The sequence below is a fragment of the Oryzias latipes genome, chromosome 3 (genome assembly GCF_053564925.1).
Source record: "Oryzias latipes strain Hd-rR chromosome 3, Olatipes_Hd-rR_3.1".
NCBI lineage: Eukaryota > Metazoa > Chordata > Actinopteri > Beloniformes > Adrianichthyidae > Oryzias > Oryzias latipes.
In genome coordinates this window covers 10933809-10945832 of record NC_136239.1, presented here as the reverse complement: position 1 = coordinate 10945832, position 12024 = coordinate 10933809, and the positions used below count along the sequence as shown (strand labels likewise).

The 12024-nt window shown below is 38.2% G+C and overlaps 1 protein-coding gene and 1 long non-coding RNA gene across 3 annotated transcripts in view; one reads left to right on the top strand and one right to left on the bottom strand.

The window, feature by feature from the left end:
- Positions 1-8803, top strand: part of mapk8ip1b (mitogen-activated protein kinase 8 interacting protein 1b) — a 41233-nt gene extending 32430 nt beyond the window's left edge. For both annotated transcript variants that reach the window (XM_023952351.2, XM_078945008.1), the window contains exons 5-12: positions 2091-3221; positions 4385-4460; positions 4688-4860; positions 5771-5877; positions 6015-6131; positions 7339-7409; positions 7654-7752; positions 7892-8803. In XM_023952351.2, coding sequence (XP_023808119.1) covers positions 2091-3221; positions 4385-4460; positions 4688-4860; positions 5771-5877; positions 6015-6131; positions 7339-7409; positions 7654-7752; positions 7892-7964 — 1847 coding nt within the window. In that variant the 3' untranslated portion in view covers positions 7965-8803. The remainder of the gene's footprint in view (positions 1-2090; positions 3222-4384; positions 4461-4687; positions 4861-5770; positions 5878-6014; positions 6132-7338; positions 7410-7653; positions 7753-7891) is intronic.
- LOC111946739 (uncharacterized) overlaps positions 1-12024 on the bottom strand; it is a 132635-nt gene that overhangs the window by 50329 nt on the left and 70282 nt on the right. The window lies entirely within an intron of this gene.

The window sequence follows — 12024 nt, the reverse complement described above, 5'->3', positions numbered from 1 at the left end:
ACTGTTAGAAATGAGGAAATTAGACGATCAAAGCGTCGTTTGAGTGGGCATCCTATGGCTGTCCTACAGGCACTTATGCATCACATGCACACCACGTGCATGCGACAAAGGCTTCAGTAATGCATCAAGGATAGTATGTGACCATAAATCTGAAAGGACCTTATATCTTTTGTGAGTTATTGTTTCATGTAATTTATTTTAAATGTATGTATAGATATGTTTTTCAGTTAAGGTGTAGTTCCACCTTCTAGTGGTCTTTTAAATATGATTATGCAGATTATGTCGTTTTGAAGGACACTGTTTCTGCAGAGTGGCAACAGTTCATCAGAAATTTGCCCCTGAAGTTTGTGCGGGACTGTAGGCGTGTAATAAGCCCACCCCCACTACAGAAGAGAGCAGGAAGGGGGAGCTTGTGGCCCCATTGTTCCTTCTACATGACTTTTTCCAATGGCCCTTTTTTTCATCTGCTCCTGATACACAACTTGAATAAAAACTTTGAATAAAGGACGTTTCGGAATATTTTCTTCATATATGTCCTTCCGTCATGAACAAAAAATGCCACTAGAACATGTTGAAAACACCAAAAACACGATTTTCACTGGTGAAGGTTACACACAACCTTCAGTCTTACTGTGTTTGGGGCTTTCAGATTTCAGTGAGACCGGTAGGCTATCGATATGCACTTTTGTTTGTGCTACAATTTCCTACCAAGCACATTTGAACTCTAAAACAATCCAGGCACCACCAATAGCAAACTCAGTCCAGTTTGATTTTCATTTACAATGTGCTTCGAGTAAAAGTTGACTTGCATATATGGTGTTCCATCGCTGCCATTAATTGAAAAGATAACTGAGAGGGTGTATTCAGAAACTGAGTGAGTGAACCTTACAACTGCGCAAGTGCAATTCTAACCGAGCGACCCCGTATTTTGTAACTGCACGGTAGCAATCCTACCTGAGCCGCGCTCGCTGCAATCCTGCACGCCCGCTCGGTTTGCTAGCATTGTTCAGGGGGTGTTTTTGTCACTTGAGGGCAGGAACCTTTTTGGTTGATCTCATTGGCCGACATTTGCATGTCAAATCAGAGAGGCAGCGGGGCGGGACTTTCATTTTTCAGAGGCTATAATAGAAAAAAACGGTGGATGTAACATGGATTAAAATGTTAACAAACTGTGTTTTTGCCCCTAAGTGACAAAAACACTCGCTGAACAATTCTCACAAACCGAGCGAGCGCGCAGGAGCGCCGCTCAGCTTGGATTGCAACCATGCAGTTATAAAATGCGGGGTCGCTCGGTTAGCATTGCGTTGTGCAGTTGTAAGGTTCGCTCACTCAGTTCCTTTAGTTATCTTTGCGCTAGTTAAATTAATAGCAGCCATAAAACGCCATATGCATGAGACTGCTGGTATCAGCTAATGCCGTTCTTTTAAAGAGTTAAGCCTAAAATAAGAACTGTGCAACATGGGCAGAACCTTTTACTTGTTTGAGTTCACATGAATGTGCACATTCAGGAGGAAATTTGTCCCAGTTACAACTTTCCATGAAAAATTAAATTAATCTTCATTCAAGCCTTCAGACTAAACGTGTTTATTTGGTCTTTTTTTACAGCGATCAACGCGATAAAAAAATGACTATTTCATAAACGTCATTAAAATGTACTGTGTTTGTAATTATACAAATCATTACCTGTTATTTAATGCCTCGAGCTCAGCGCTGCATCATTCATACTAACAGGATATAATGCCCTAACTTCCTGGATATGGATTATGACATAACATATGATATAACCCAGAAGTCACCTTATCTTAACTCCACTCTGATTTTGATGAGCAATGGAGATTTAACAATATAATCCTAACATTATCTAACCATTTCTGCTCCTCTCTCCTGCTTTGTGCTGTGCTTCATGCATTTGTGCGTCTGTGCATTTGCTGTCATGTTGTTCCTCATCTCTGCGCATTCCGCTGTTGGTCACATTTGCATTATGTACATTAATGCTGTCTGCATGTCTGGTCTTTGTCTGTGCGTTTGTGTCTGCTTGTGCATTTGTGTGGCTGTTTGTACGCTTGTCTTTGTGTTCCCTCTTCCTCCAGGTGACCTCACCCCACCACGAGAGCACAGCTGCCTGAGCGACGACGACAAGGTTCAGGGTGGGGGAGCACAAACCAAAGACCGCGGGACTTCCACAGACGCACCCTGCAGACACAGCAGCACAGCAGCGCACAGCACATGTGGCGGTGCTGCCACTCGTTCTAAGCTGCAGGAGAAGCCGCCTGCACCTCCACCACCCCGGAACTACACACCAGCTCCTCTATACCCTTCCAGTAAGGGGGATGGCAGTGGACACCAAAGGGAGAGGATCCAATACCAGACAGACGTTTGTTTAGAGCCCACAGAGGAGATTTACCTCACTCCTGTGCAGCGTTCTACTGAACTCCTGGAACCCCCCAATGTCCCGGACAGGCCCTTCCTCTCTCAGCAGACAGAGCAAGGACGAATGTCTATAAGTTCAGATACAGAGGGACCACCTCCTTATCAACCCCTTCCAGACCGGACCAACCCCTCCATTTTTGAGGAGGACGAGTTCTTTCTTCCTCCACCTTCGTATGCCTCCTGTGTAGAGTCTCTCATCACACCCCCAAACATGGCGGCGACAGATCACTCCTCTCTTACACTGGACCTGAGCTCAAAGGGGACTGCAGCCGGTGTCATGTTGAGAGCTGGTTCCTCTGTGGAGTACGTGGATGCCACAGATGAAAGCTACTGCGGGGAGGATGAGGATGTGGACAGTATAGTACTGGACAGACACATGAGGGACCGCAAGTGGGGAGGGAAAGGAGAGGGGGGCAGTAGCAAATCGGTCCCATTCAGGACTTCCATGAACACAGAAGCCAATGGCCTGTCATATGACACGGTCAAGTACACTCTCGTGGTTGATGAGCATGCTCAGCTGGAGCTTGTCAGCCTGCGACAATTCTACCAAGGCTACAGCGATGACAGCGACTCTGCCACGGTCTACGACAACTGCGTGTCTTCCCCTTATGAGTCTGCGATTGGCGAAGAGTACGAGGAAGTTGACAGGGAAGAAGAGCATGATGTTCAGACTGGAGTGGTGCGGAGAGAAGCCCCAGCTTGTCTCTCCGAAGACTCCACGCCCGAGGCAGATCTGCACTTTTCCAAGAAGTTCCTGAATGTCTTCATGAATGGTCGCTCTAGCCCCTCCAGTAAGTCCATACAAAAATAAGGAAATCATTGAGATAAGAAACTGAAGGTGTGTGATTTAGATCCAAAATTCTTAAATCGTAAAGTAAAAAGTCCAATGCCCAGGACTTGGTTTTGTAATTTGCTAGAGATTTTGTAGAAAATCCTTGAACACATCAAGCATATTTAACAACATTTAGTGTTGCAAAATCTTGTGAAAATCTAGTAATCTCGTATCCCAGGATGAAAGGTCTTTAGCAGATGAAGCCGAACAACGGATATCATTCAGGAGTTAGCATTTGCTGCTTCAGTCCAGATTACATTTGCATGGCTGCTTCAACTCTGGACATTGTAGGAATTTTTTTGGATTAACAAAGAACTAAATGTCGGTGAGTCAATGGGACGACAGTAAAATTCAGAATATTTTTTAGAATACGCAAATCCTAATCAATTTGAGGTTATGGTGACCTCCCAGAAGTGGGGATAAAAAGCTGCAAACTTCCTACTTTGTTGATGTGGTTGTCAGTATTCTGACAGCAGCACGTTCAGTCTGATGAGGCAGCAGATCAAGAACAAGCAAATCCGATCCTACAGGGATCTACTCAATCCAAGCAGACTCAGATAGTTGACCCAGGGCATTATGCACTTGTTAACAGTCCGGGTAATTTTTGACCTCATAGTCTCAATGCTCATGGACTTTGAAGCGATTATGTAAAAAACAAAAAAAAGGAAGATTTCAATTCAAGCAGTCCTGAGAAAACAAGAAAAAATGAATCAAGAGAAAATGTCTTATTTTCTGTTATACAAAAAAAAAAAACAATTTCTTTATAAAAGTTTGTTAGTAGCAAAATAGTCTTAGTTTAAGAAAACATGATTTGTGAATAAACTTTTTAAAGGATTGTTGGTAAAACATTTTTTTCTCACCTCATTCAGTTTTTTTTTTTTGCTTATTTAGTGAAACTTTGAATTTGAAGAATGTTTGACTTCTATGTAGGGTTTTGCACTGTGAAGAATTTCAAAAGATATGCAAAGATCTAGAACAGTGTGCGCTCTTGCAGGATCAGCCAAAATGATAAATAAGCAGGATTGTTTTAGGATGTTTGGGAACTGTATTCCTGGCTTTCATTTGCTCCTCCTTTGCTTTAATTTTTTTCTCTTATTTCCTTTTTCTTTCTTTGTTTTGTAGGTGCAGAGTCCTTTGGCTTGTATAGCTGTGTCCTAAACGGAGAAGAAAAGAATCAGACCCACAGAGCAGTGTACAGGTAACATCAAATGCAAAACTGTTACCAGAATGCTTCTAAAGATGGTATGATCATTATAAACAGACTCCTGGCTAAACTAGGTTTGAACCACTAAGTAAATGTTAACCTGTAGATAAAAGACGGTATTATATTATTTGAGTCTTGTGAAATTCAGTTTTAGAGGAGGATTTCTTTTCATTTGATATGTTTTAGGTTTCAAGTATGAGTTTCAATGTCCGTCCTTGCAGGTTTGTACCTCGGCATGATGACGAACTGGAGCTGGAGGTGGATGATCCGTTGCTGGTGGAGGTTCAGGGAGAGGATTATTGGTATGAGGGCTACAACATGCGAACTGGTGCCCATGGGATTTTTCCAGCTTACTATGCTATAGAAGTGACCAAGGACACAGAGAGCTATAAAGGTATAAATGTTACTTTTTTTGTAGGAATTAAAGTAACATCTGTGAAAAATAATGAAGCATGTTTGGATGAGTTCACATGTATTCCAGTTCCGATTGCAAAATTTCTTCAGTTGTTCTGATTATCAAAGTAAGATGTTTTTGTTGTTTTTTTTTTTTTAATTGTACAACAGAATAAAGCGAAAAGAAATAGAAAAAAAAAAAATGAAAAAGTTAATGGGACATATTTTTAAAAGCTTGCAAGACATTAAATTTGTACATTTTCTTTGCAAAAAAAACAAAACAATTAAAGCTTTTTTTAATTAAATATGTAACACCTTTTATGTTTAGATCAACTCGCAAAATTATGTTTTACAACCTTTTTTTCTAAACAAAAAAGTGTGATAATTGTTGTAGGGCTGCACAATGGCACAGTGGTTAGCGCTCTATCCTCAAAGTTAGAAGATGCTGGTTTGAATCCTGCCTTGAATCCTGCCTTTCTGTCTGGAGTTTGCATGTGCTCCTTGTGCATGCACAGGTTTTCTTCTGGCTTTTCTCTGGCACAGGCCAAAAAACATGCTTCATATGTTAATTGGTATCTCTAAATTAACCTCAAGTGTGAGCGTGTGGCCCTGCAGCAGACTGGGGACCTGTCCAGAGTGGAGCCCACTCCCGCCAAACATTAGCCAAGTTGGCTCCAGCAGTCTCATGACCCCAAAATGGATTCAGTGGGTTCAGAAGAGGGATGGATTAAAAACAAACAAACAGAAGTATCATTTTCAAAATCAACCAGCAAGCCTCTTTGTTTATCCCAAACTATGAGTGAAGCTGATGAATTGTTAAATACATTTGTCTTGAAGAATTTTTAATGCCTTTTTGATTTATAATAAACCCTTTTTATGTGTCATGTTATTGACTTATTATTTGTCTACAGTGATAAAGAGCGATGAATGGATAGAGAGATATCACCTGAAGTTCCTGGGATCAGTTCAAGTGCCCTATCACAAAGGAAACGATGTCCTGTGTGCAGCTATGCAGAAGGTAGATGGGCTGCGTTTGCATGTGTGTCCTTTCAAATTTGAAAAAACTGCTGCATGTCATGTAGAGCAATTCAACCTGCTGAGAGAAACAGATACACAGTTTTAACACTTTTTGAAATCGCCTTTCATATTTTTTAGATCGCCACCAACAGAAGGATGACAGTGAAATACAACCCCCCTTCCTCCTGCATCCTGGAGATCAGTGTCAAAGGCATCAAGCTTGCTGTTCAAGAAGATTACTATGCCTCTGACAGAGTAAGAGTCTGACTATTCCTTCTTTTCTCTAACTGGAATACAGTAGCTACATGATTTTAAGATCTAGATTGATGAAAAGTAATCAAAGGTTGAAGTCAGTTTGTGAAAAAACTGTAAACTGCAAAATCGCAAGACTAAAATGCGAGCGGCAGATTTCGAACCGGCGAGATTTTGCACCACAAAAAGAAGAAAAGGTTTTCAAATATGTATGTATCTCAATCGAGGCAAAAATCCTGGAATATCTTGAAAAGTTCAAGGACTTGAAGGACCAAAAGTTATTCCTGGACATTTTAGGAGTTGAATGGTTAAAATAGCTGAACAATTGTAGGAGTTAAGTGCCCAAAAATGGCGGAAGATACAACAATCGGTGTAATTGTTTTTGCATTCAACCAATAAAAGGATTATATAAAACTGTGTGTGTGTGTGAATATATAATATATGATGTGTGTGTGGGTGTGTGTGTGTGTGTGTATATGCGTTTATGTGTGTGTTGAACAGGTTGTAAAACAGTTTGCTAGTGGCTACAAACCAAAACTACAACTAATGTTATCTTTTACAAACGCTTTAACTTTTCAAGTGTTATTTAAAACACTGTATCATGAACTGAATTTTTATTTTGAATAAGACATTTTAAATAAATTGTATCTAAAAAGGATAATGGCTTTACTTTTATATATTTTGGGGTAGTGTAACATTGAGAACTACGGTGACCCTGAATTGCAAGCCACACCAACAAAATTCTCAATGCAAAAAAATATTAAAGATCCCAACGACAAATAAAAAAGCAAAACAAATAATGATAAGAAAAAAAACACATTACATATTTCGAAACAAATTTACAGAAACCAAAACACAATTCCAAAGAAATGATGAAAAATAAAAAGTGTAAATAATTTTTCGGAATTATATTTGGAAAATAATAAATACTTAATTTCCAGTAATCAAAATAAAATGTCAGAAAAATGAAACACAATCAGAAACGTGAAAAGGTTGGTACTATGGGACTTAGCTGATTGAATGACGATGTTTACGTTTTTTTAAATCTCATCTTCAATGTCCTCATATTGATAAAAGTGTTTTAATAAGTATCTTTGTACTTATCACTTCATTCCAAATTTACATTGATAATAACAACAGAAATATCAAACTCTTAAAATGTTAACTTTTGTCTCTGTTTTTTGTTCTGCTTCCTGGGTCTTGTTTACAGAGTAATGAGGGCAGCCACTTTTTCCAGTTAAAGAACGTCTCTTTTTGTGGTTATCATCCAAAAAACTGCAAGTGAGTAAAAAGCTGTTATATTTTCCAACTCTGCTCTTGTTTTGTGTGCAGGGACATATGCTTCCCACAAGGTGTCAGTAGAATCAAAGGGTGTTTCATGTCTGCAATTGAACCACTGACTTCTGGCTTTTAATTTAAAATGCAGTAAAAAAATCACATTACTGTTGACTAAATTCAACAATTTCCTTGTTCTAATGTCTATTCAATTTATTCTAATTCTACTATCTTTCTTTCTCTCTATTAGATATTTTGGTTTCATCACTAAGCACCCAGCAGACCAGAGATTTGCCTGCCATGTTTTTGTTTCTGAAAACTCCACCAAACCTCTGGCGGATTCAGTGGGGTGAGTACGGTTTTTGACACCTATATGTTCACATTTAAAGCTCTTAATAAATTCTTAATTTTTTCTTAAAAAGTAAATTGTGTGATTTCAAGTTAAATCATTTGATTTGATTTGGTTTTTTTTGTTTTGTTTTTTCCAGGAAAGCCTTTCAGTTGTACTACAAGGAATATGTGGAATTCTCTTGTCCCACGGAGGACATTTACCTGGAATAACTGCGAGGGTGTTCAATGCTGTATCATAGCAAAACAACAAAAGAAAACAACTTACTGATGACGATGATGTGTATTCAACTTTTTTTTTACGACCGATCCCCTGCAGCAGAACCGCTGATCACTGAAGCAAGCGCAGGCCAGGAACTTCTGATTCTCCAGTTAATTTCCTGAATTTAATATGTTGATTTTGGAAAAAGAGGAGCTCATGCTCTTTGCTTGATCTACAACTTGTAAGGCGAGAGTAACATAGAAGTTTCATGGCAGATTACTCCACAAATATTTGGGCTCTTTCATGAAAAAATGCTATTATAGTCAGATATAGTGGTGAAAAATGACTGCAACGCTGAAAGATACTTAACTTTTACTAATTTCTGTTTCTAGAGATGGTCTTTATTAAACCAAACTTCTTAATTATTTAAATATATTTATAGATGTATTTTTATATCTTACTTTATTTTGTTTTTATCATGACTATAGCCCACATCCCTGAAATAAAAACTGGTTGCATTTATTAATTTTGATTTATATTGGTTAACAAGTATTTTCTGTAGCCTCTAAACTGATCTACATTTTTTTTTGTTATGGTCCCTTTTAATATAAAAATAACAAAACTTTAGGAAGTCATCTGAAGAAAGCCATTTTATTCTCATAATGAGAAAACAATGATGCCTGCATGAGGAAATATGCTGCAGGGAGGGCTATGCCTTGTGTAAATAGTTCAGCATTTAAAGTTTATTACAATGTAATGACTCAATATTTGTTGTGTACAAATCCTTTTTGTTTTTGATTGTTTTTTCTTTTACCTTTCAGTAGTCATGAGTAAATGGTTTTGATGCAGACTGAGTCTTTTGTTATCACTGGATTCATTTACAAATGAACACAAAAACCTTTTTTATGATCAAATAGCTCACAACTTCTCTATGTTAGCTTCTGTTCATGTAAAGAAATTTTTTAAGAGAAGTAAAAATTGGGATTTCAGAGTTTTAAAAAAAGTTTAGAAAAAAAGGGTTTATCAGTTCGCATAAATTGCAGTGTCTGACTTTATTTCACGTGTTACTAACAAGGCTTGGAGTTAGCGCAATCACAGTAACGTTTCTTTTAGCTGTATTATTTGGTTTCTTTACAAGGTTGGGAGTTGCAGGTTTTGTAAAAACACAAACACAGCTAAAGCTTTTAAAGTGGCTAATGTGTAGCGTATTAAAAACAAGATCTAAAATTTTTGTAAAATGTTAAAAGCACCAAAGTCTGGCACCCTTTCTACTCTCACTTCCCGCTCTGAAAGTTGTGTGCTGTTGCAAGCAAGCAGCTTGAAAAAGCAAGTTAAGGTTTTACCACAAACACAGGAAGACAGCGGTTAAACCTAGAAACGGTTTCTCACTTAGACCTTAGTTCTGTTTTTAATGCTGGAGATATTATAATGCAGCAAGTGTGAACTGCACTGAAAGAAGGAGCAGATCAAGTTTAATAACTGTATTAACACAGAAGATATTATTATAGAACCCTATCATTGATACTTAGTAAATAAAAATATACTTCTTTGAAACGGCAACATTTATTACACATGATAACGAAATTTGTACTAAAAGGCAGGGTTAGGGTTGAGGTCAAAATACGTGCAGGTAATGCAGCAATGTGCATTGTGGCCTCACATATCTTGTGCGGGCAGATACATTTTCTGCATTTTTTTGTGCTTGGTCGCACACAAATACTTATCAGGTAACATCAGCCTTTTGCTAATCTTATTGCAGGAACAGATTTCTGTAACTGAAAACTTCCAGGAAACAAAAGGTTTTGATCAAATGTGACGAGTGTGACAAGAAGTTATCCATTTTTGCTGTTAATTTCTTGCTATGAATTTCTAACCAGTTTGTACAGCAAAGAAGTACTGTAAAAACCACAGCTTTATGGCAACATCTTTTTTATCTTAGCATATTTTATATATATATATATATATATATATATATATATATATATATATATATATGATATCAATTTTATTTGTTATACATATATAAAATATTATATTCATATTTATATAAAGGTCTATTACATGGAAGTGCAGGGACCTTTTGAGGGGCAGGTGCTGATATTTAAAAGAGTGCTCATGGAGCACAAATTGAACATGTTTTACGACAACTTTTAGGCTGTTTAATATCAACCCATATTATAACTTTGTAGTACTTCTCCAAGGTTGCCAAAGCATAGTTGCTTGTAGCTGCCGTGGCAACAAGCTTCAACCTGATTGGCACTTTCCTTCTTCTGGCTTGTTCTGGAACCTCAGATGAGGAGGTCAAGGCCCACTGATCTAGCTTTCTTTGTGGCCTGTTCATTCACCATCAACTCTTCTTCTGTTTGGCTAGGGTATATATGCTGCATATCAACAATGTTATACAGCATACTGCTGCTAAGTCTACATCTTGCATCAGTCCATCAGATGTGGTTGCAGTTGCCTCAAAGATTGGACATGTCGGCTCCAGATAGTGGACCAAATCAAAAGTGATGTTTGGAGAGTGATCATTGCATCAGCTGCTGAAGGTCTGGAGAATCATGCGGTGATATTTCCTCAAGAAATGGACAACAGCTGGGAGAACCTTACTTCAATGTGTTTCTCCTTTCACTTTCCTCCAATCTCCCTGTTTTCAGTGGAACAATATCTTTCTCTCTCTCTGCTTCTACCTCACCTGACCTTTCTTTCTCCTTTGTCTGTCCATCTGAGAACACTTACTTTTACATTCATTTAATATTTCATCAACCATTCCTGTTGACACCAAGGTTGTTATAGTTAATTAAACTAAACTAAAAACTAGATGTGATTTTATTTTACTAAAAAAACTACATTTTGAAAACAATGAAAACTTAATTTTTTTAACTCCAGCTAGTTCCCTCCCACCTCTTTTCCTCACCAGGCTCTGTCAGCACAATAACATAAACCCAGATAAATCCAATAAAAATGGCATTCACAAAAAACTATGCAGGAGCAGACACCTGGAAAACATCTGCTCATCTGAAACACAAACACAATGACCAGCCGTGGAGCGCGAGGGCTCACCTCAGCCACTGTGCCCACGCCGCGTAAGTCACCTGACACCGTGGTCATGTGTCTGTGGTCAAATAAGGTGGAAGCAACAAGCCCAACAACTTAGAAACTAAGTGAAGGATCTGCAGCGCCACATCAATCTTCTGCCTACTTGTTTAGCACGCTGCATCAGCAAGTGAAGGTGTGGGCGGGGCATGTGAGGAGGGAGGGGCATGTTCATCATATTTTTTAAATTTGTGGGTTTTTTTTCATTTTTATTTTTTCTGAATGAATATTATGCTATTGGTAAATGAACTTTTCAGTCAGATGAAAATGGGACCAAAAAAAACCATCTTCTTTAATGTGCACAATTGTTTTTTTTTTTTTTTTCGGTTTATACTATCTTATCCCAACAGATCACTTTGAAGGCAAAGCTCAACGCCACTCTTTGTGACCTTTGTGTCAGTAATACTCGATTTCTAAATTGGGTCGATACAGTCTTTCAGGGCCAGGAGGCAGAGGAGCAGGATGTGGCTTCTTTTTTTACAAAGAGAAAAAGCAAGCAGACAGTTGAAATGAATGCAGCAAGTGTTTTCGGTAACCACTCACTCAAACAGAGGTCTTGTATTAATGTAGCTTTTATTTAAAAAGGTTTTGTTGTTTCCTCAAACATCTACATCTCAAAAACAGAGCTGGAAACAGCTGGCATCTGGGTCAAAACAATTCAGCTGGATATCTCCAATATTGCACAACATTTTTTCCAACCCTTTTATATGCTGGTAATGTTAGGTTTGGGGTGTGACAGGCTGTAAGCTAGTGCAAGTGCATGTAAACAGATGGTTAACAGGAACTGGGGGTGGGCTTGCTCAGAGCAAACAGAGTGAATTTCTAATTAACATCTGACATTCTGCAGAAAACGACAGAGGTTTTTATTTATTTGGCTAAAAAACTGCAGTTTTGATTAATAGATATTTAAAGATATTTAAAATACATCAAAAATTTATTGGAGTGGATCTTTAATGTTTTTATTTTGCCCTATGTAAC